The 22,906-nt window shown below is 39.7% G+C and overlaps 1 protein-coding gene across 1 annotated transcript; it reads right to left on the bottom strand.

Moving 5' to 3' along the window:
- Positions 1–13,981: 13,981 nt before the first annotated feature.
- Positions 13,982–15,773, bottom strand: LOC142841301 (signal peptidase complex subunit 3). The gene has a single exon (XM_075958133.1). It carries the CDS (start codon positions 15,397–15,399, stop codon positions 14,857–14,859), a length of 543 nt encoding a protein of 180 aa, XP_075814248.1. The 5' UTR covers positions 15,400–15,773; the 3' UTR covers positions 13,982–14,856.
- Positions 15,774–22,906: the final 7,133 nt, after the last annotated feature.

Here is a 22,906-nt window from a genome sequence, read left to right as displayed (position 1 = left end):
ATCGAAAGAGACCCTTTCTTTGATTGTGTATCAACTTATTAGTTGCCATGCTCATGTAAGTAACATCTCATCCATGATCTTGTAAGTAATCTCAATTAAACTTTATTAGTTCACAAAATAAAAAGCAAGTAGGGAACTAGTTGGGGAAAGGATGGAGACAAGAGAGGGTTATAGAGGGTGAATATGATCAAAGTGTGTGCTATATATTATATATATTAAAGATATATGAAAATGCTATAATGAAACACACAACTATATTTAATTTAAATATGCTAAAAAAGAATGCTGGTTTGGAGGCTGGGCATGTATCTCAGTGCTAGAATGCTTGCCTAGTATGAGCCAGGCCTTGGTTTTAAACTTCAGCAATTTCAAAAAATAAAAATAATACTGGTTTCTATGCCATACTCCAGACTTACTATGTTAACAACTCGAAAGTATAACCTAGAATTTAGCCTATCATTTAGATCGCATTATTAGTGCCTGTTACTACTAATACCTCCCGGAGCCCCAATGAATCTCTCTGAGTAGAAACACATATGTTTATCTGTTTCAGGCTGGTCTTTATTCCAGTACCCACTATTCTGTCCTCCAATCATGAGGGTTGATGCAGTATTTTAAGGGGAGACTATCTAAGGCAGCAATCAGAAATGCCAAATGACACAGCAATGAAAAGCAGAGAAACTTAATAGATTCATTTCTCCAGCATCCTATATAGGATCTTGGGGCTTGGAGAAAAGCGCCATCTAGTGGCACTAGAGGAGGGTTGGTTACTTCACAACTACAGAATAAGTTCCTGGAGAAAAATGTTTGATTGGGTTATTATGTGGTTATTTGTTTGGCTGGATGATGTGTGTGTTTGTGTGTGTGTGTGTGTAGTCCCATTACAATATGTTATAAAGGTTAATAACAATATTGTTATAATTGTCTATAACAATTTCTTTGCTGAAGGAGAGCTCTGCTAGTGTTAATCAACTAACATTATACTATGTGTTAGTTTTTCATTGCAATAGCATACCTTAGGGTATCAACTTAAAAGAGGCTTTGTTTACAATTACAGCTTGAAAGTTTCTGTCCACCTTGGTATTTATTGTGCAGTGGATTAAAATAGGCCGTATCATGGTGAAGGATTGAGAAAGAATGAAGGTCCATGCTAGCAGCTCCTTTTTTTCCCCTTTCTTCTATTTGGACCATAACCTGGGAACACAGCCTACATTCAGGGCAGGTCTTCCACTCTTAGGCAATCCTCTCAGGGAATACTTTCATGGATACATTTAAATTATGCTTTGCTTCTCAATCCAATCAAGTTGAAAATCAAAATAACTAACAAATAAAAGAAATTACTTGAAACCACATAGGTAGTCTTGAATGTATAATGCTTGGAAGCATAAGGCATACATTTTAGGTATCACTCAGGCAGCAGTTTCATGTTTGCTAGTGTTGTTTGAATGGGAATGGCTCCTATAGCCTCATAGATTTGGATGGTTGGTCCTCAGGTAGTGGCACTGTTTGAAAGCATGAGAACTTGTGGCCGTTCAAGGAAGTATGTCACTGGGGGTGGACTTTGAGCTTTCCATGTCCCAATCGAGGCTCAGAGGGACTCTCTTCCTGCTGCTGAGGATCTGGATGTAGAACTACTCTCAGCTACTTCTCCAGCACCATGTCTGCCTGCATGTGGTCATGCTTTCTACTATGATGAGGATGAAATAAATCTCTGAAACGGTAAGCAAGTCACAGTTAAATGCTTTCTTTTATAAGAATTGCTATGGTCATGGTGTTTCTTCACAGAAATATAACACTGACTAAGACAGGTAGTCATTGGATTATTATTGCTTCTGTAAGATACAGGAAACCAAGTATCAGTAATGCCTAGCATAACAATGATAACTTTCTTCTCTTACTTAGGAATGTTAAGAGGCACTAATTACAAACATGAAGTGATAATGACTGTGGAATTGGGTCTTGTTTTTGTTTGAGTTTAGTATTAACCTCAAACCCCAACAATTCCTCTAAGGGTTAACTAGAACATAGTGTCTCAGGAAAGCCAACTATTGATTATGATCTCAGGGATTTCATGTGGGGAGAAGGAAAAGAGATGAGGAAAAAAGAAAACTGAGCACAGCCTTAAAGTTGATAAAGCTTTATCTTGGGAAAGCTCTCCCAAGATGTCCTAAGATGTCATGAGTTTCTAGGTGAGTATTTTAGCATAATTTTATAACAGGTATATGCCAAAGAGTCTAGACAGCTCATTTCCAGTCATGAGATATACATCCAAGATTTGAGACTTAGAAGCATCACTGTAGCCTGAGCAGTGAGAGAAACCGGGTACCATCCCTTCCCAAGATATTCAAGAATTGTCTTCCTTCTGATGTCATGTCCAGAAGACACACCCTCTTCTGTATATAAGAATATACTTGCTCAGTGGCGATTTCATAAGGAGTTAACTTGTGTTTCCCAATGGAAATTTATCTGATTTTCATTAAAGGGGAAAAAGGAATTTTGGAAAGATGGTTTGGCAGTTAAGAGTAGTGGATGTTCTTTCAGAGGATCCAAGTTTGGTTCTCCGTACCCACATGACAGCTCGAAACCCTAAGTCTTGCTCCAGGAGACCTGATACACTCTTTGGGCTTTTGTAGACACACTTGTGATGCACATCTAAACATGCATGCAAACACACTTATATATAAAAATAAATCTTTTTAAGTCAAAAATACTTCCTTTGATAAAAGCAATGCAGTAGATTCAATTAACTAAACCAATTTCAGGTTTTAAAATATCATTTGTGTTTGAATATTACGAAAGATCAAGGATACTAGAAACAGTGGTAACATTTTCTAGTAACATTTGCTTAACTGCACTGGAACTCGTGTCACAAAATGAGTACCACTATCATAACTGTGTATTTCCACATAAAAGATACATGTTTTCAGGGCTGGGGAGATGATTCAGCAGTTAAGAGCTCATACTGTTCTTCTGGAGGATTCAAGCACCCACGTCAGACTCATATAGGCTCACGACTGTTGTAGGAGCCAGTGGGCCATGTCCTGCCACCTGGCTAGCTTAACCCCTGAAATAACCACACAGAAATTGTATTAATTAAATCACTGCCTGGCCCATTAGCTCTTGCCTCTTATTAGCTAATTCTTACATCTTGATTCAACCCATTTCTAATAATCTGTAAGTCACCATGAGGTCATGGCTTACTGGGAAAGATTCAGCATGTCTGACCTGGCAGCTCCATGGTGGCTCTCTGTCTTCCTTCTTCCCAGGATTCAGTTCTGTCTACTCTGCCTACCTAAGTGCTGCCCTATCAAAAGGTCAAGGCAGTTTCTTTATTCAACCAATAAAAGAAACACGTAAACAGAAGAACCTCCTACACCACACGATTGCCTATAACTTCAGCTCTGGGGAATCTGATGTCTATTGTGACCTGCCACTGACCATTGCTGGTGAATTGAAACTGAGCTCAAGATTCAACAGAACCAGGAACTTCAAGGCTAACTCTGCTCCAGAGTTCCTTTACTAGCAGTATATAAAGTCTTTATTCCAGATAGCTCAAAATTCAAGGCAGGGACAGAGAAACATTGAAAAACATAGAGGAAATATTTTATCACTATCACTAGATGTGCTCAGGATACAGAAGGCCTCTGGATGAATAAAGGATTTTTGCATAATGCCCTTTATCTTACTAAGCTGCATTGCTGAAGTGGGGCATCTTGCCCATAACATCCCATGGGCAGAAGAAGGCATTCCTCCCAGTGAAATAAACAAAGTTCTATGGGAACAGAGTTCATACAGCAGGATAGTGTACAAAAGTCTATCATATCTAGGTTATAGATGGCCTTTTCTGGCATCTGTAGACACTGCAATCACAAGCACAATATAATTAATTAAAAATAAAATATTTTTATTTTTATATATCAAGCTATACATTTTTCTCTGCTCCCATCCCTGCCTCTCCCCTCCCCTTCAACCCTCCTCCAAGGTCCCCATGCTCCCAATTTTCTCAGGAGATCTTGTCTTTTACTACTTCCCATGTAGATTAGATCCATATATGTCTCTCTTATGGTCCCCATTGTTGTCTAGGTTCTCTGGGATTAAAATTTGAAGGCTGATTTTCTTTGCTTTATGTTTAAAAACCACTTAGGAGTGAGTACACATGATAATTTTCTTTCTGGACCTAGCTTACCTTACTCAGAATGATTTTTTTTTGTAGTTTCATCCATTTGCCTGCAAATTTCATGAAGTCATCATTTTTTTTCTGCTGAGTCCATTGTGTAAGTGTATCACACTTTCTTTATCTTTTCTTCAACTGAGGGGCATCTAGGTTGTTTCCAGGTTATGGCTATTATAATTAATGCTGATATGAACATAGCTGAGCAAGTGTCCTTGTGGTATGATTGTGCATTCTTTGGATCTATGACCAAAATTTATATAGCTGGGTCTTGTAGATTGATTTCCAGTTTTCTCCCATCCAAGTACTAACCAACCCTCCTTAGCTTCCAAGATCAGACGAGATTGGTCACATTCAGGGTAGTATGGCCACAGATAAATTCCCAGTTTTCTAAGAAATCGCCATACAGCTATCCAAAGGTGCTGTACCAGCTTGCACTCCCACCAGTAATGCAGGAGTGTTCCCTTTACCCCACAACCTTTCCACCATAAGCTGTCATAAATGTTTTTGATCTTGGTCATTCTTACAGGTGTAAGATGGAATCTCGAAGTTGTTTTGATTTTCATTTCTCTGATGACTAAGGATGTTGAGCATTTTCTTAAGTGTCTTTCAGCCATTTTAGATTCCTCTGTTGAGAGTTCTCTATTTAGGTCTATACTCCATTTTTTATTGGGTTATTTGTTCTTTTGATGACCAATTTCTTGAGTTCTTTGTATATTTTGGAGATCAGACCTCTGTCAGATGTAGGGTTGGTGACGATCTTTTCCCATTCTGTAGGATGTCATTTTGTCTCGTTGACCGTGTCCTTTGTTTTACAGAAGCTTTTTAGTTTCAGGAGGTCCCATTTACTGTTTCGCTCAGTGTCTGTGGTGCTGGGGTTATATTTAGGAAGTGGTCTCCTGTGCCAATGTGTTCAAGTATACTTCCCACTTTCTCTCCTATGAGGTTCAGTGTGGCTGGCCTTATGTTGAGGTCTTTGATCCATTTGGACTTGAGTTTTGTGCATGGTGATAGATGTGGATCTAAATTCATACTTCTACATGTTAATATATAGTTATGTCAGCACCATTTGTTAAATATATTTTCTTTTTTCAAAAATAAAGTACTTTTGCAAAAGAAATATGCTTTCAGCCAGGCAGTGGTGGCACATGCCTTTAATCCCAGCAATTGAGAGGTAGAGGCAGCTAGATCTCTGTGAGTTGAGGTTAGCCTGGTCAACAGAGCAAGTTCCAGGACAGACAGCTACACAGAGAAACCTTGTCTTGAAAAACAAATAAACAAACAAAGAAAGAGAAAGATGTTTTCTAATAACCTGTTGGAATCATCTTTCCCATGTGAGAATACATCTATGAAGGTGTAAAACTCACAAACTCTTAGCCATCAGAGAAATGCAAATCAAAACAACTCTGAGATTCCATCTAACATCTGTCAGAATGACCAAGATTAAAGACACTGATGACAACTTATGCTGGAGAGGTTGTGGCATAAAGGGAACACTTCTGCATTGCTAGTGGGAATGCAAGTTGGTACAGCCCCTTTGGATGTCAGTGTGGTGATTCCTCAGAAAATTAGGAAATAACCTTCCTCAAGATCCAGTAATACCACTTTTGGGTATATGTCCAAAGATGCTCAGTCGTGCCACAAGGACATGTGCTCAACTATGTTCATAGCAGCATTGTTTGTAATAGCCAGAACCTGGAAACAACCTAAATGCCCCTCAACCAAAGAATGGATAAGGAAAATGTGGTGCATTTACACAATGGAGTACTACACAGCAGAGAAAAATAATGACATCTTGAAATTTGCAAGCAAATGGATGGATCTAGAAAACATCATATTGAGTGAGGTAACCCAGACCCAGAAAGACAAACATAATATGTACTCACACATAAGCAGCTTTTAGACATAAAGCAAAGAAAAATCAGCGTGTAATTCACAACCCCAGGGAATCTAGACAACAATGAAAACCATAAGAGTGACATACATGGATCTAATCTACATGGGAAGTAGAAAAAGACAAGATCTCCACAGTAAATTTGGAATATGGGGATAATGGGGAAAGGTAGAAGGGGAGGGAGAAGAAGAGAGGGGAGTAGAGAAAAATGTATAGCTCAATAAAATCAATAAATTTTTTTTAAAAAAAAACTCACAAATTCTTGTTAGAAATACTGGTCCTTCACTGATAGTGGCAATTGAAGTCTATGTGTAAATATTCAAATGGAACACCATCACCATAATCACCAATTATAAATTATTCAGCAATTTGAAACATTCACCATACCAATACTTTTTGTCATAATTGGGTTCATTTTATCTACCTCATGAGTTAAGGAGTACAGAACTTTTAGCAATGGGAGCTTAAACAATTCCGAAAGATTAATGGGCCACCTAGGTGCGTTGGGAGTAGTTAGATAACGCTGTATTTATACACTTCCAGCGTTCAGTTTTACTAACATCATTTCAGATAGCAATTTTGTTTTTTCCCAGTTAAGGTGGATTGTGCTGTTTATTAAATAAGCCGTTGTAGGAGAGTTATTTCATAGAGTTCATCAGCACAAAAATATGTCAGGACATATGCTGGATGCTCAGTTTAAGTATTATTTCAGTCTTAATAATACCATGTATAATGGTATCATCTTAGAAGAAATTCAACATGGACTCAAATTTTGATGACAGTTCTATAAAAATATAATCACCTTCATTTTGCCATATAATATGTCAAAATCATGGACTATACCAATATCTGCTAAATATTTACTCATTTGTCCCACAACATGATAAACCCTGTTAAGAACAAAGGGTCAAAACTGGGGTTAAGTAAAGTTCCCTATTGGCCCATTTTACTGTTCTTCTGCCTCTTTTTTATTTTTTTAAATGATTTTTATTGATCTCTACATTTTTCTCTGCTCCCCTCCCTGCCTCTTCCCTCCCCGCTTCAGAACTCACCAACAAACCCTGGAATACTTGATGGAGTATTTCATACATATCTTTGTAAACTAGAATGCTAAAGACTGTTGACTGAAGGCCTCTTACAGTTAGCTATTTTGTATCAGCAGAAACATTTGGTAATGAGATATTGATGTGTGGAGCTACAATATACTATGCATTAAAATGCATTAAATGCCCATGAATCTTGGTCGTATTTCCAAGCTCATCCATTAGGCCCTTTATTTGGAAAGACTAGAGTACTAAAGATGAATAAAACATGAATCCACAAATCGTTAACTTATTCCTTTATTTATTTATTGGTTAAGACTCTTAAATTGCTTTGGAATTTTAGTGGATATTAGGGTAAATTTAGGGAAAGGTTTAAAATTAATTTTTGGAGTACAATAAATAGACTTTATCCTGAACTTAGTCACTCAATTAAAAGCAGAGTAGAATTAAAAGATGCCCGTATAAGGGCTAGAACAATGACTTAGCAATTATGAATACTTACTACCCTTGTAAAAGTCTTGTTTCAATTCCCAACACCCACATGTCAGCTCACAGCTGTTGATAACTCCATTTGCAGCTGATCCAACTCCTTTCCTGACCTTTGTGGGCTTCTGTATACATGTGGTGCACAGTATGCTTAGCCAGTTTTCTGTCACCCTAACACAAGCTAGAGTCATTTAGGAAGAGGGAACCTCTGGTGCAGGACAATCATCTGTATTCGGTCAATTATATTTTAAATAAACGCTGATTGGCTGATAGCCAGGCAGGAAGTATAGGCGGAAAAACCAGACAGAAAGTAGAGGTGGGGCAATGAGAACAGGAGTATTCTGGGAAGAAAGAAGCTCCCTCCCCAGTCCTGCCCAGATCACCGAAGAAGCAGGATGTGACCTGCCCCACTGAAAAAGGTACTGAGCCATGTGGCTAACATAGACTAGAATAATGGGTTAATATAAGCTACAAGAGCTAATAAGAAGCCTGAGCTAATGGGCCAATCAGTGTGATTTCTTTGGGACCTAATGACTGTGGGAACCATGCAGGACAGAAACCCCAACAAGCAAACCCACATGTTACAAACCTCAACTGAGAAACTTCTCTAAACAGATAGACCAGTGAGCGAGTCAATAAGTAGCACCCCACCATGATCTTTGCATCAGCTCCTGAGTTTCCTGCCTTGACTTTCCTCAGTGATGGAATGTGATGTCGAACTGTAAGCTGTAACAAACTATTTCCTTCCCAGGTTGCTTTTGGTCATGCTGTTGTTTTATCACAGAATAGAAACCCTAACTAAGAAAAGAACGCACACATATACATAAAATAAAATAAATAGTAAAAGTCAAAGTGATTTGTCTTTTCTGGCCATGGTGGTGTGTGCCAATGATCCCAGCATTTGAGAGGTAGATGTAGGCATATTTCTGTGAGTTCAAGGCAAGTCTGGTCTACAAAGTACAGTACCAGGACAGCCAGCAGTACATAGAAAGATTCTATCTTAAAAAAAAAAAACAACTCAAAAACAAAAACCAAGCAAATAAAGTGATTTATTTCCCTTTTTTTTTTGCTTGCTCATAAAGTTTATTGGCAACTGTTTGGTCCCAACACACAAACAGCACTTGAACCACAGGGGGGAGGGTGTTTCAAACAAAGTAGACAGTTGAGGAAAACATCTTGCCCCTGAAGTCTGGTCAAAAGCAAACAGTGCAGGGTAAGAAAGGGGATTTTGGTGGTAACTTTTTTTTTTCTTAACAGGTAAATCTATTCCGGTACATCTTTCCACCCAGAGCATCTCGTCATCTCCATACATCACAGCAGCAGCATCTAAGCCTCTGGATAAAGAAATAGTGACTGACCTAGGCACTGTGGGTTGGCACATCAGACTCAATGCGCTTCCATTGAGTTTTCACATCTGTAAGCAGTTTATTACACTCATCCCAGACGCATGGGCAACTCCAGCAAATGGCAAAGAAACACCCATTTACTATGCGCAATTATTCTTTGTTGCCCACAGAACAAACTGACGGCTAAGATGGCTCCAAGTGACTTTAGTGACACCTGGTGTTTTCGAAGTCCCTAATCCCTTCTACACTTGCAAACCTGAAGTCTGAGCAGGCAAGCTTATCCTTAGGATGTCTGTGATTAAGGCAGCCCATGATCTCGACAATAACTTTATTATTACATTGCTTAAAAGCCTTAAAGAAATTGCGCATGTGCCACTGTACTTCCGTGTGCTAGATCTGCAGAGGAAGTGCTGCCAGGCCAGGGCAGCATGGGAAGTACCTTGAGGCTTTGTACAGAGTGTGGCAAGCCTGTAGAGAGCATTTCTAGTACAGCTCCATCTTGTGCTGAGAACTGGGAATCACTGGCTTCATTTTAAAGATTTTGGCAACAAGCTCTAGAGAGATTTTTTTTATTTGTCTTTTTAAAAGATGTGTATATATACCCTGTCACCTATCGATCTATTATCTAAAATATGTGACCTTAATATTTTGAGAGGACCCTACAGCAAGAAATAATGAGTTTACAAGATTATGACTTTTCAATTAAAGTAGTTAAAAACGAAGGACAAGGGTACATACATAAACAAATGTTAAAAGAATCGAGTATCTTGTAAAATCATTATGGCTATCAGAGGCATTGTTGGCCATAAATTCCACTTTATTTAGTCCACAAATCCCTCAACATAAGTAGAAAATTTCCACAGTGGGTTTTGTAATGTAGTTCAAGAGACTTTCATACCAGAACCAGCTCAGCTGATGTTGTGGCCATTTTTAGAAATGATCAGAGATATTCAGAGAAGTATAGACATAGATAGGGCCATGTTTAGAAAAACGTTTTTCCTATGTGATAATTCCATTATAAACATGCTAGACTTACTTTTCTGGGCATTTAAGATTCTCTTAAGAGGAAGCTGGGAGAGATGGCTCAGTGGTGAAAAGTACTTACTGCATAGGACCCGAGTTTGTGATTTACCTTCCACCTCTGGGAGATAATCAGGGACAAGAGCAACAGGCTGTATATTCTGGGAGTCTCCTGGACAGCAACTCAAAAGAGGGCTTCTCATGTCTCGTACTGGAGTTTTTGTTAGGTGGTCTTCAGCCCTTGGAAGAAGCATTATCATCCTAGATTTAAAAAGTATATAAATACAACGAATTATATATATTATAGTTTTTTAGGTAAATGATTAATAGTCTGAGTCCTTCTGGAATTCTCAGACATCCTTATTGTTATTTTCCCCACCTCCTTCCTTCTCCAATGACTACATCTACAGAACAGCCCCACACCTAACACTCAGGGAACTTTACTGAAAGGGGTTTGGAAAGATTGTAAGAGCCAGAGAATTGAAAAGTTTACTGTGAGATTGTGTCTCCTAGTAACATCAGAAGCTATACCCATAAAGTCTCAGCAACATGACTTTCCAAATATGAGTGAACAAAGATGACACCAACAGACATGCCAAACTGGATTGAGGAAAGCCCACAAGGACTCATACAAATCAACCCTTTTATCAACCAATTATTTTTGTTTACATTAAAAAACCAGATAGTTACTGTAATTATGAAATTTCTCAAATACACATTCAGTATGTTCATATAAATACATATATGGATCGTGAATTATAAGCTCAATGTCCTTTATTTATGGCTAGAAACCAAATATGAGTGAGTACATCCCATGTTCCTCTTTTTGGGTCTGGCTTACCTCACTCAGGATAGTTTTTTTCTATTTCCATCCATTTGTACGCAAAATTCAAGAAGTCCTTGTTTTTTACTGTTGAGTAATACTCTAATATGTATATATTCCATACTTTCTTCATCCATTCTTCCATTGAAGGGCATTTAGGTTGTTTCCAGGTTCTGGCTATTACAAACAATGCTGCTATGAACATAGTTGAGCATATACTTTTGTTGTATGATAGGATCTCTCTTGGGTATATTCCCAAGAGTGGTATTGCTGGGTCCAGGGGTAGGTTGATCCCGAATTTCCTGAAAAACTGCCACACTGCTTTCCAGAGTGGTTGCACAAGTTTGCATTCCCACCAGCAATGGATGAGTGTACACCATATATGAGCTTATAATTAGCGATCCTATAGAAGCTAAATAAGAAGGTGAATCCAAAGACAAACATATAGGCATCCTCCTGAATATTAACCTTCATCAGGCGATGAAAGGAGACAGAGACAGAGACCCACATTGGAGCACCGGACTGAAATCTCAAGGTCCAAATCAGGAGCAGAAGGAGAGGGAGCACGAGCAAGGAACTCAGGACCGCGAGGGGTACACCCACACACTGAGACAATGGGGATGTTCTATCGGGAATTCACCAAGGCCAGCTGGTCTGGGTCTGAAAAAGCATGGGATAAAACCGGACTTGCTGAACATAGCGGACAATAAGGACTACTGAGAACTCAAGAACAATGGCAATGGGTTTTTGATCCTACTGCATGTACTGGCTTTGGGGGAGCCTAGGCAGTTTGGATGCTCACCTTACTAAACCTGGATGGAGGTGGGTGGTCCTTGGACTTCCCACAGGTCAGGGAACCCTGATTGCTCTTCGAGCTGATGAGGGAGAGGGACTTGATGGGGGGAGGGGGAGGGAAATGGGAGGCGGTGGCGGGGAGGAGGCAGAAATCCTTAATAAATAAATAAATTTAAAATAAATAAATAAATACATATATGGGAAGAAAGCAATGTCAAAATATGTATCAAAACTTGGAGCAACTAATATTAATCTTGTGTGTTTTTTACTCATGTACATATGTTCACATGTGTGGGGCTGAATCAGCAGGTGGAGGCCACAGGATGATGCTCTGTGTTTTCCTTTATTGTTTCCCACCAAGCATGGCTCAGTGATCCTGTAGCTTATAGACTGGGCCAAAGAAACTGACCAGCAAGTCCCAGGGAGCTTCCTGTTGTCTTTGTCTAGACTGTAATAGGTGGACCTTTCTACTTCTCTTCCCCACCAAACTCCAAAGACATGGATCTGTCAAAAGTATAATTATAGTAACTTTCTGCATTCATCTCTATCATACTAACAACATTGCAGTGGTACACATGAAACTGATATCAGGGTCTGGATAAGATGCAGGCTTCCTGTGCATGCTTCCCTCAAGGGAAACGCCCAATATATAAGATGAGGTAACTGCAGATTTTAACATTTCTATGTCTAGTACCAGTATAAAGGTATTGGAGTTAAATGTTCTTGTTGGTATACAGACTATTAATAAACTCAAATTTATATGAATTATGTGTTATTCTTGCTTGTCTTCCTATTAGCACACTGCTAAAGTGCTTTTCTGTTCAAACTTCTGTGAATAAGCTAAACAAAAATAATGTCACGTGAAAGGACCACCATTTATGTGAATTTCTCCAATTTTGTCTTTTTATCTCTAAACAAATGAAGACCCTAAAATGTTTAATGAACATACCAGAAGCCAAAACCAGTTTAATACGCATGATGCTACACCTTTGATTTTCACACTAGCTAGAAAAATTCAGTTCCTCGTACTTCTTCATGAACTGCACAGCTACATACACATTTGTTGGAACACATGTAAGTAAATGTTGGGAGCTATAGATTCCTGGCCCCTTGACTTTTCCACCTGCAGCTTCTCTGAGCACGAGACCTTGATGGTACACTGATAGGCCTGCAGCTGAAAGATCCCGAGAGCTGGGTGTGTCTAAGGATCCCTATATAAGCTGCCGCTGAGCACAATAAAGGGGGGCATTTGGCATTCTTGTATTAATAATGACCCATGTCCATGTCTCTCTGTCTGTCTGTGTATGCATGTGATTTTAAGTCTCCAGGCTTAGTTCCTGGCTCGCATATGATCTTGTGCCACAGGAGCTACAGGACCATCGAAATTTTACAGGACTGGTCGGGGTTTACAATTAAATAGTGATGTATTCATATGAGGCAACGGTAATAACATTTCCTTATGCCATTGTTATACATACTTAGTTTTGGCTGCCTATCTCCCCCCATCCTTTCATCTCCCCAATTGCCCTCCCCGCTACCTGTCCAAACCCTTCCATCTTCAGCATTCCTCTTCTGTATCACATCACATATTTCCTGTTTCTGTGTCCACTTCCTCCTTTAAAGTGAAGCCTCTATTGACTCCTTTCATGGATCCCTTTCTGGTCACTTGGCAACCATATACACTCTTTCCCTCCAAAATAAACAGGTAAAACCTAGAAGCTAAGGTCTCCTTTGGGCAATATGCCTATTTCCAGGAAAATCTCGCCTTTTTATGGCTGAATAGATTAAATTGCATATATGTACCATATTTTCATATCTTTTGATGGACATCTAGGCTGATTCCATTTCCTGCTCTTGTGAAATGAGCAGTAATAAATGTGGATGTGCAAGTGTCCCTGCGGTAGGATACAAAGTCCTTTGGGTGTATTCCCAGGAATTGTATACCTGAGTCAGAGTGCAGTTAAATTTTCGTGTTTTGAGACACCTCCACACTGGATTCCTTAGTGGTTCCATTGCTATGCACTATTCTGGAAATAGTAATAATGTGTCACCACGGACGGTGAAGATACAGTGCTTCTCCGTGCTTAAATTATGGTATTCTGTCTTCTACTTCCGTATCACCTGTGCTGTATAACCCTTCTCGAATCTCTCTTTCCCTTAAGAATTGGACAATTGTCCATATTGGGTTTCATGGTCTAAGTTGATGATGATGACTGACCAGGTCTCTTCCTCCTTTCCCTTAAAGCTACCCTGTAAATGCTATCTTGGAGATTATTGATTTTCCCACAGCAGAAAATAAATCAAATTACATATTTAATTGTGTGCTTTTATATGTATAATATCCAACTTATTTTAGAAATATTTGGGTTTTTATACTTCTATTATAAAGAAAACACACACACAGAGAGTGAAGGGAAATATTATTTCTATAGCATTTTTTTTTACAATTTGTGTTCAAGCTACTTTTATGTAATATCAGAAACATCAAGACAAAGGGTTTCAGGGTTATTAAAACACAATGTACATTATAAATGAAACTGTACTACAATGTTATCTCAGGCATAAGAGATGGAATAAACTTAGGGAATTAGACTATCCAAGATCAAAGTCGGACTCCATTCTTTTCTAGCTATTGAAGCTTGGATTCCCCAAACTTCAGTCTTTCACATTCTTCATCTTCAAAGAGCCTATGTTTGTATTATATACATCACTAGATGATTGACAATAGAATAGGATAGCATATAAGAGAATTTGCAAATGGAAAATTATACTTTATGAAACATTATGAAAATGGAGACTTTCTGATAATTGTACATAATTAGCACCTAGTATACACACTGAAACAAGCTTCACTCAGTGGGGAAGTCATGCAAACATTTCAACTCTCAATGACAATGTAAAAAAATTATTTAAAAACGATGCAAAACATGAAAACTTTAGTAGGGAAAACCTGGAAAGACCCAATTTCTTAGACAGACAGCCATTAAAGGTGTTACAATGATTTACAGATTACAGATGTATTCACTCTTCAGAAAAAGTTGTTAGTAACCTTATTTTCAACACTTTCAGCAGCTACCGAATAATCACATTAACTGTTTTTCAGGCATCAAGCATGCTTTAACAAGAGACGAGCAAAAGTCTGCCTCTAAATCACATTCAATGTGAACATGCACGAATGCCCGCACGAATGCCCACACACAAAGTTTATAGCATGAGTTTCTTCAGATTCTTGACAGTTTTTAACTACTATTCCTTAACACACACGCAGAGAGAGTTCTTCAAAAAGCCGTGGCTATTTCATACGAATCTGGAAATGGGACAGACACGCGTCCAGATCCAGTCACAAGAGGCAGAATGCCAGCAATCGGTATAACTTGCCAGGACAGAGTCAAAGTGACATTCCTGTTTCCCTTGAGACCGTGCCCGTCGTCAAAGAAAAAATACTTGCTTTTGACATCTTTCAGATCCAGCTTGGGGTTCTCTCCTCGCAGAAGGATCTTGTCCCACAGGACCACCTGGTTCACAGCGTTGCTTTTCGTGGAATATTCTGCCGAGAGGTAAAGGAAGAGCTGCTTGACGTTCCAGTCGAAAGTCTTCTCCAAATCCGCAGAGATGTGGAAGGTGATGAAGCCCAGGTCGCTTCTTTTCCTGGGTCCGGTGAAGTCCTCCACTTTTTTGAGCAGGACCCTGGAGACTTTGAGGCTCACTGGCGCGCTTCTGTCTTTGAAGGCGGTGGTGAGGATGCAGCCCAAGGTGAGCGCCGCCATGACGCTCAGCGTGAAGGCGAACAGCGAGTTCGCCCGCGAGAGCAGGGTGTTCATGCTGCAGGATGGATCGGCGGCTCCCTCCACGCGGGCTCCACCGGCGCTCGCTCACTCGCTCTCTCGCTCGCTAGCTCAGCTCGCTCACAGAGACTCGCTTGCTGGGCAGGGCTTGCTGTCTGCTCGCTCGCGTTCCCTCTGCCTTCCTCTGGCTCGCGCGGAATGCTGGGCGCGCGCACGCGTCCCTGGAGCGCGCACCGCCCACGTTGCCTGTTCTTTTTTCCCCCAAGTCACTGGTTAACCCTACCACCACTGTCAGCTGATAGATAGTCTAAGGCACTTGGGGCAGCTGACAGGAAACAGCAGCACAGTGTCTCTGTGTGGCTGAATAAGCCCAGGGGAACTCGAGCTGCCTCATCCCCCACACCCAGACACAGTCACTGAAGGTCCCATCTGCCCTGTCCAGGGAACCCTTCCCTTTGCACACTGCTGCATCATGGCTTCCATACAGCCTAGCCCCTCCCCTGGCCTTCTGCAACAGGTTCCTGATGGCTGTACCCCCACACTAGCTCACCCTGCAGTCCATTCTCTGCACAGAGAGCAGCCATCATCACCTACAGTTCCTGTCACTTCCCTACTGGGATCCTCCACGCGGAAAACACAGTCATAGTGTTAAACAAGTGGCCCAGACTCTGTGCTACATCTGCTCTTTCCACCTCATTCCCCATCAGCCTGTTTGTTATCTCCCAGGCTCCAGCTGCTGGGTTTGTCCTCTGCTCCTGGACAACTGGAGCCCACACAGTGCAAGCACATCAAGAAATGGCTTGTCCCTGCTGGCTTCTTATCATTCAGGACTCGGCCTTCACTGATAACTCTGGGTGTGTAATCCTCTGTTTGATGTGGGATTTGTGTTGCTTTTATTGATTGATGAGTAAAGCTATTTGGGCCGATGGCTTAGCATAGTCAAGTCAGGTGGGAAAAAAGAACAGAGATAGAGAGAGAGTAGGCGGGGTCAGAGAGATGCCTTGGAGCTGCTGCCTAAGAAGGACACCCGGAACCATATCGGTCAGCCACAGCCTCGTGGCAATACAGAGATTAATAGAAATGGGCTAATTTAAGAAGTAAGAGGTAGCTAGAAATATATCAGTGTTGTAATTAATATTGTTTCTGTGTGATTGTTTGGGTCTGGGTGGGCGGGAACTAATTGCAGTCTTTCTGTTTATTTTCATCAAACACAAATCCTCACATAACTTGCCTGGTTAATTGCTTTCTCACACAGTTTTGCTATTCCACTATGGTGAGAGATCCAGGATCCCTTTCTGTCTTGTTCTTCATGCTGTTTTCACAGTGCTTGGCCAGTGCTTTGTATATACATCACTGGATGACTATCAGTAAATTGAAGGTATTTCTCACGGTCAAGAAAAGATAGAAATTTTACAACTGAGAAGAATGAAATAATACCCAAAATGATTCAAGATACTGAATATCTTGTTGCAAGCAGGCATCAGTACTTTTCAAAACTCAATGACTATCAGAATCAAGTGGAAACGACCCACCCCAGTTCCATGGTTTCTATTTAAAAGGCTTGGAATAGACTCAAATATCTTCAAGTTTAATAAGCACCAGCAGAAGTGTCAGAACTTGGTCAAAAGTATGATGAAAGTGAACAATATCTTGGGGAGCTGTGAGGGAGACTCCAGGAAAAAAAGGCAGAGGGCCTTTTACCTGAAACACAGTTTGGTTCCCTGGATTGCTCTTGGATGTGATTTGAGGCCTCCTGTGATAAACAATCACATTCAATTTATAAAACGTGTTTATTCTTGTTGAATATCAGAATATAGCTATAGAACCCAATCTGGTTAGTGAACCTTGAATCTTGATATAGCCTTCTACCTTGCTTTCGTGCCTTCCTAGATACAATCTATAGTTTGTGCCAGGAAATTGTGTTTAAATTGGGCTGTCCCGAGAAAGTTCTGGGAAAGGTCTGGTCAGTTAATATTTAGTACTGGATGGAGAGATGGCTCAGTAGTTAAGAGCACTGCCTGCTCTTCCAAAGGTCCTGAGTTCAATTTCTAGCAACCACATGGTTGATGGCTCACAACCATCTGTAATGAGATCTGGTGCCCTCTTGAGGAAGAGACCTGATCAGTCGTCCTCATCAACTTAACACCTTAAAACCCAGTATAGACAATATGTGCCCACTGGAGTTTATTTACATCTTTCTGATCATCCTTTTCCGAATTCAAACAGCCTTCTTTGGATCATTGCTTTCTTTGTTACACTCACATATAAAAGGACACTGGAACTGAAGTGAGGTTGTCTACAGCATCAGACTGCAGCCCACCGCATTCTTTCAGGTCTTCAGATCCCAGGTCTAGCAGACAAGATCTGCATAGGTTGGTGAAAAGTAGACAAGAAGATTTTTGATGAAGGGTTTCATGCTTGGAAAATTTCTGACTTCATTTATCAACGTTTTAATGCAAGTAATTTAATGACACTGTGCAGAGTTCTGGGATAACTGGAAGGTCTTTATTGATGTAATTGATTCAAGTGCCCTGGCCATTTAATCTACCTGAGAACATAAGCTTCTTCGCCACCTGGGATCACTAAGCTCTAGAGAGTAGTCCTGTTTATTAGAAGGATTGGTGTTCTGTTTGATGTTTACTAGAAGAATTGGTGTTCTGTCTGATCCTTTTGTTTAGATGAGGCTGGTTCTGGGTAGTTGCTTACCAAAATGCCCTAAAGATGGAACTCTTTAATGTCTTCACTCTTATTCCTCTAACATGTCTCAGAGATGACACTTCACTGGCTTCTTCTGTATGAACCCCTTATTCTGGGTAGCTGAATCTTTACTCTTGCCTGTCCTAAACAGTGCAAGTTTAAGCACCATTGATTTAATGCAGTTACAGGAGTACTGAGGCATCTGCTGATACAGTTACTCTAAATACCTCCTTGGTCCTTCTCTCTACCTGAGACTGACAGGGTGCTTTTCCATATAGGATCTCAACTCCAGAGTATTCCTTGTAGTTAGGATATATTCAGAATTATTTGCTTGTGTGGAGAAGACTGGTGAAGGTTTCTCCATGGTGGACACTCAATCTCTCCAGGAATTGATGCAACTAAGTCTACAGCAGACTTGTTTCTTCATGCTGAACCTCAGATTCTGCATTGTAGATTAGGCACTCTCCTCTAATGTTATAGTAAAAGATGGGGAGGAAGAAATAAAGCATGTGGAATAGAGATGAAAGCATTTAGATGGGAAAGGCAGACTCAGTTCACTCGAAGTTGAATGCTTTCTTTTCCTCCTCCCAACTTTATCCTGCAACTCCTCTTATACACTAAACGGTGGAACAAGACTTACCTAACAGATAGGTGTTTTATGCATGGTTATTATGATATTGATGCCAGAGGCATTGCTGTGACTAAATAAAGGAGGCAAAGTGCAAGGAAGCTTTCTGAGGGTAGACTATATAAAATACACTGTACATCACTATTTTTAGACATTTATTTAAAAAAATCTATCTTCTGATGTAAGTAGTGTTAGTGGATTCCTCCCAGCATGCCATTTAGTTTGAGGAAGGAGTCCACTTGTTCTTTCTGGCCACCTGGCTAGCTTACACTCAAAATAACCACACAGAAACTGTATTAATTAAATCATTGCTTGGCCCATTAGCTCTAGCTTCTTGTTGGCTAACTCTTGCATATTAATTTAACCCAACTCCATTAATCTGTGCATTACAACGAGGCTGTGGCCTATCAGCAAATTTTCGGCACTCTGTCTCTGGTGGCGGATCCATGGCACCTCTCTGACTCCACCCTTCTTTCTCCCGGCATTCAGTTCAGTCCTCCCTGCCTGCCTTAGTTCTGCCCTATCAACAGGCCAAGGCAGTTTCTTTATTCATCAGTGGTAATCACAGCACACAAAGGGTATTCCCACAAGGTAGTACTATTCCCTTTGTATGAGGAGATAATTTTACACAGCAAAGTTTATGCTAAAAGAATTCTGGGAAGGAAGGTATCAACTTAATATTGATGCAATCTTGAAGGGAAATTTATTGACTAAATTGTAGAAAATGTATTAATAAAAAAGGGACAGCTCTGAGAAAAATGTGACTCAAGTCAGGTTGATTCAAACATAGTATAAATGAATAAATGAGCAGGAAAAATCTGTACCACATCTCAAATGTCAAATAATAATTTTAGAAAGAAAATCATAATTAGAAAAACAACACATGATGACATTATAGTGATAAGTGATTCAAACAAAAATCATGTGGAAACACAGTTGGCACCAATTTCCACAGCAGGCACTGAGTTGTCATGGTAACCACATTGACCAAGGACAACTGGAAAATCAACAGTGGCATTAATATTATTTCTAATATATGCTAAGATCCAAGTAAGAATGGCATGACTGGTTTAATTAATTTCAAGTATTTCTCATGATAAACATTCCTATAACATAAATATCCATACATTCATATGATCATACATTCCCACATACATATGTCTTCCCTTTTATTTCAACACCCAAGATCCTGGGAATGGATTATGGTGAATTTGCTGGAAGGTGAAGAAGTACAACCACACTTTTCAACAGATTCATTTTGAACCACATATATTAATTAAATCCTACTGAACTATGTTATCTCAACAAACTGACTTTCCATAGATTGTCAACAGATAAAAATTGATACTTTGAAACCTAGTTTCTGTATATTTTCAATAACTTCTTAGAGCAAATGTGGATGTACAAGGAAATGCGTGTTAATCAGGAAGTACTTAGAACTGTGCTACTAAGCTTTTTTCCCCTCAACAGCTACTATTACATATTTGGTCACTGAAAATTTGGGCAATATATGATAACCTGTATTTGTATTTTAAAAATACTGTCATTTAAAAATTACTACAAAATATGAAGTATCTGTGTGGATAATATATTTACAAGAAGCTGTATCTGTAGATTAAATACTATAAGATGTTGCTACAGTAATTAAAGAGTCAGTCAACTGGAAGGCACATCTTGTTCATGGGTCAGAAGACTGGGCTTATTGTATTTATATAAGATAATTATATGTTAATTTTCCCCAATCTAAAGACTCACTGCAATTCCAATAAAAATTACTCTTCTCCCTTCTTGATATGCTCATCCATTTAAAGATGCTTCAATCACGAACCAATTTCTGCCTCTCTCTATATATCATGCCTTCTGTCTCATAGCAATCACTTTCCTGATTAATGCATTTGCAAGGGTAACAAGCAGTTGCTAAGCCCAAGTCCTCTCCCTTCAAAACTCATGGAAATAGTCTACTCTGAGCAAGTGTGTATTGTGCTTGGCATCTCAAAGAGGGTCTTATAGTAGGCTTCCAAATCTCTTTCCCCTTTCCTCTTTCCTTGTCAGCATTAAGGCAGATACATGCATATATACATGCATGGCTAGTTCACGTTTTCTCCCTACAATCTTGCTCTATATTGAGTCTATCATTACAAGATCTCAAAATATAATTTTACATTTAAGCTCTGAACCAATTAAGACATACAAAAAAATCTATGAAAAAAAATTTAAAAATCTATTAAAAACAATACATCCATCCACTCTGTGTCGTTTAATGGTGATATTAGAGACAGACTGGAGAGATAGTACTTTAGTTAAGAGAACTTGTGGTTTCATAAAGAATTTTATTTGGTTCCCAGCACCTGCACAGAAGCTTACAACCACCATAACTTCAGTTCTAGGGGATCAGATGTCTTCATGTAGATCGTGCAGGCACCAGGCCCACATACACAGTGCATATATATGCATTCAGGCATTCACACATTTACATAAAATATGTCAGGACCAGCCTCAACAAAATGTCTCTCACCAGGGTAAGGGCATGGGGATTTAGAAATATAGTAAAGAACATGAAGACATGAATGAAAATAATAAAATGGAGAAACATAGTATAGTATCCGGAGCAAATTTCTGTGAGTGTAGTAGGAGGCTGCTTGTATGTTCCAGGCAGCCCAGATTTGAAATAACCATACAGAAACTGTATTAATTAAATCACTGCTTGGCCTATTAGCTCTAGCTTTTTATTGGCTAACTCTTACATCTTAATTTAACCCATTTCTATTAATCTGTATATTGTCACATGGCTGTGACTTACCAGCAAGGTTTGACATCTGTCTCTGATGGGGCTATAGAGCTTCTCTCTAACTCTGCCTTCTTTCACCCAGCCTTCAGTTTAGTTTTTCCCAGCTTAGGTAAGTTCTGCCTTGCTATAAGCCAAAGCAGTTTCTTTATTCATTAACAAATAAAAGCCACACATAGACAGAAGGACCTCCTACACCGCGTGAGTACTGAAAATTCACCCGCATTTAATTTCCTACTGTTTAAAATACCCCTGTCTCCAAAAAAGTAGGAGTAAGACAAAGGACTTTTGTTTGAGGTAGGGACAAACTATTTCTCTATTCCTGGAGCACAAGGTCTGACAATTAGTCACACTAGTTGAAAATAACCTTGAGAGAGCAGAACTGTATGATTAACAACTAGGTGAAACCTTTGTCTGAGGTAGAAGCATAATAACATTGAAGGAACTAGAAACCAGTCCCAACTCTCTGACCTTTGGTACACAAAGATATAATAAATAAATATTTGATAAATGCTCATATTAGAGAGGGCTGGTGGCTGAGCCAGAAGGAAAAAAGTTTTTTATTAAGAAAACCCAAAATTAGAAAATATATTGACCTTATGATGCAGCATGAGACAGTCAAAGAAGTGAATGTCCTTTTTGAAAGAGTCCTATCTGTGTGTGTGTGTGTGTGTGTGTGTGTGTGTGTGTGTGTGTGTGTGTGTGTGTGCGCGTGCACACACACACACATGCATACATGCATAAGATGCTACAATCAAGAACTGAGGAATGGGGACATTGCTTTTTTATGTGATGGGAATGGCCAGACCTGTGTGGCTTCGTTAAAGTGTCAGGGCTTAAGGCTCTTGTCCATGTGGTTTCTACTATCCCTGTCCTAGTGCTGTTCATGAGCCCCTGTTAAGAACAAAGCAGATAAAGAAAGATGCAGATTCATTATTATTGTGCCCACAGGGACATTTTGGGAAGGTTTCAACAGATGTTTTTAGTATTCTCTATATCACTTCTGTGCTGGATAGTTTTATGTCAACTTGACACAAGCTTGAGTCATTTGATAGATGGGAACCTCAATTGAGAAAATGCCTCCTTAAGATTGGGCTCTAGGACATTTTATCAATTAGCGATTAATGGAGGAGGGCCCAACTCATTGTGCGTGGTGCCATTCTTGAGCTGGTGGTCCTGGGTTCTATAAGAAAGCAGGGGAAGCAAGCAAGGGGAAGCAAGTCAGTAAACAGCAACCCTCCATGGTCTCTGTGTCAGCTCCTGCCTCCAGGCTCCTGCTCTGTGTTAGTTCCCGTTCTGACTTCATTCAGTGATGAACAGTAATAACTAGTATAATACAAATATAACTCTTTGCTCTCCAACTTGCCTTTTGATCAAGTTGTTTCATCACAGCAAGAGTAACCCTAATTAAGTCTTATAATCATTGTTTTTAT

The sequence above is a fragment of the Microtus pennsylvanicus genome, chromosome X, assembly GCF_037038515.1.
Source record: "Microtus pennsylvanicus isolate mMicPen1 chromosome X, mMicPen1.hap1, whole genome shotgun sequence".
NCBI lineage: Eukaryota > Metazoa > Chordata > Mammalia > Rodentia > Cricetidae > Microtus > Microtus pennsylvanicus.
Note: the sequence above shows the minus strand (reverse complement) of the source record. Positions and strands in the feature narration are given on the sequence as shown.

Excerpts from the sequence above, each read along its gene's own strand:
- LOC142841301 (XM_075958133.1), bottom strand. The coding sequence starts at position 15,399 with ATGAACACCCTGCTCTCGCGGGCGAACTCGCTGTTCGCCTTCACGCTG.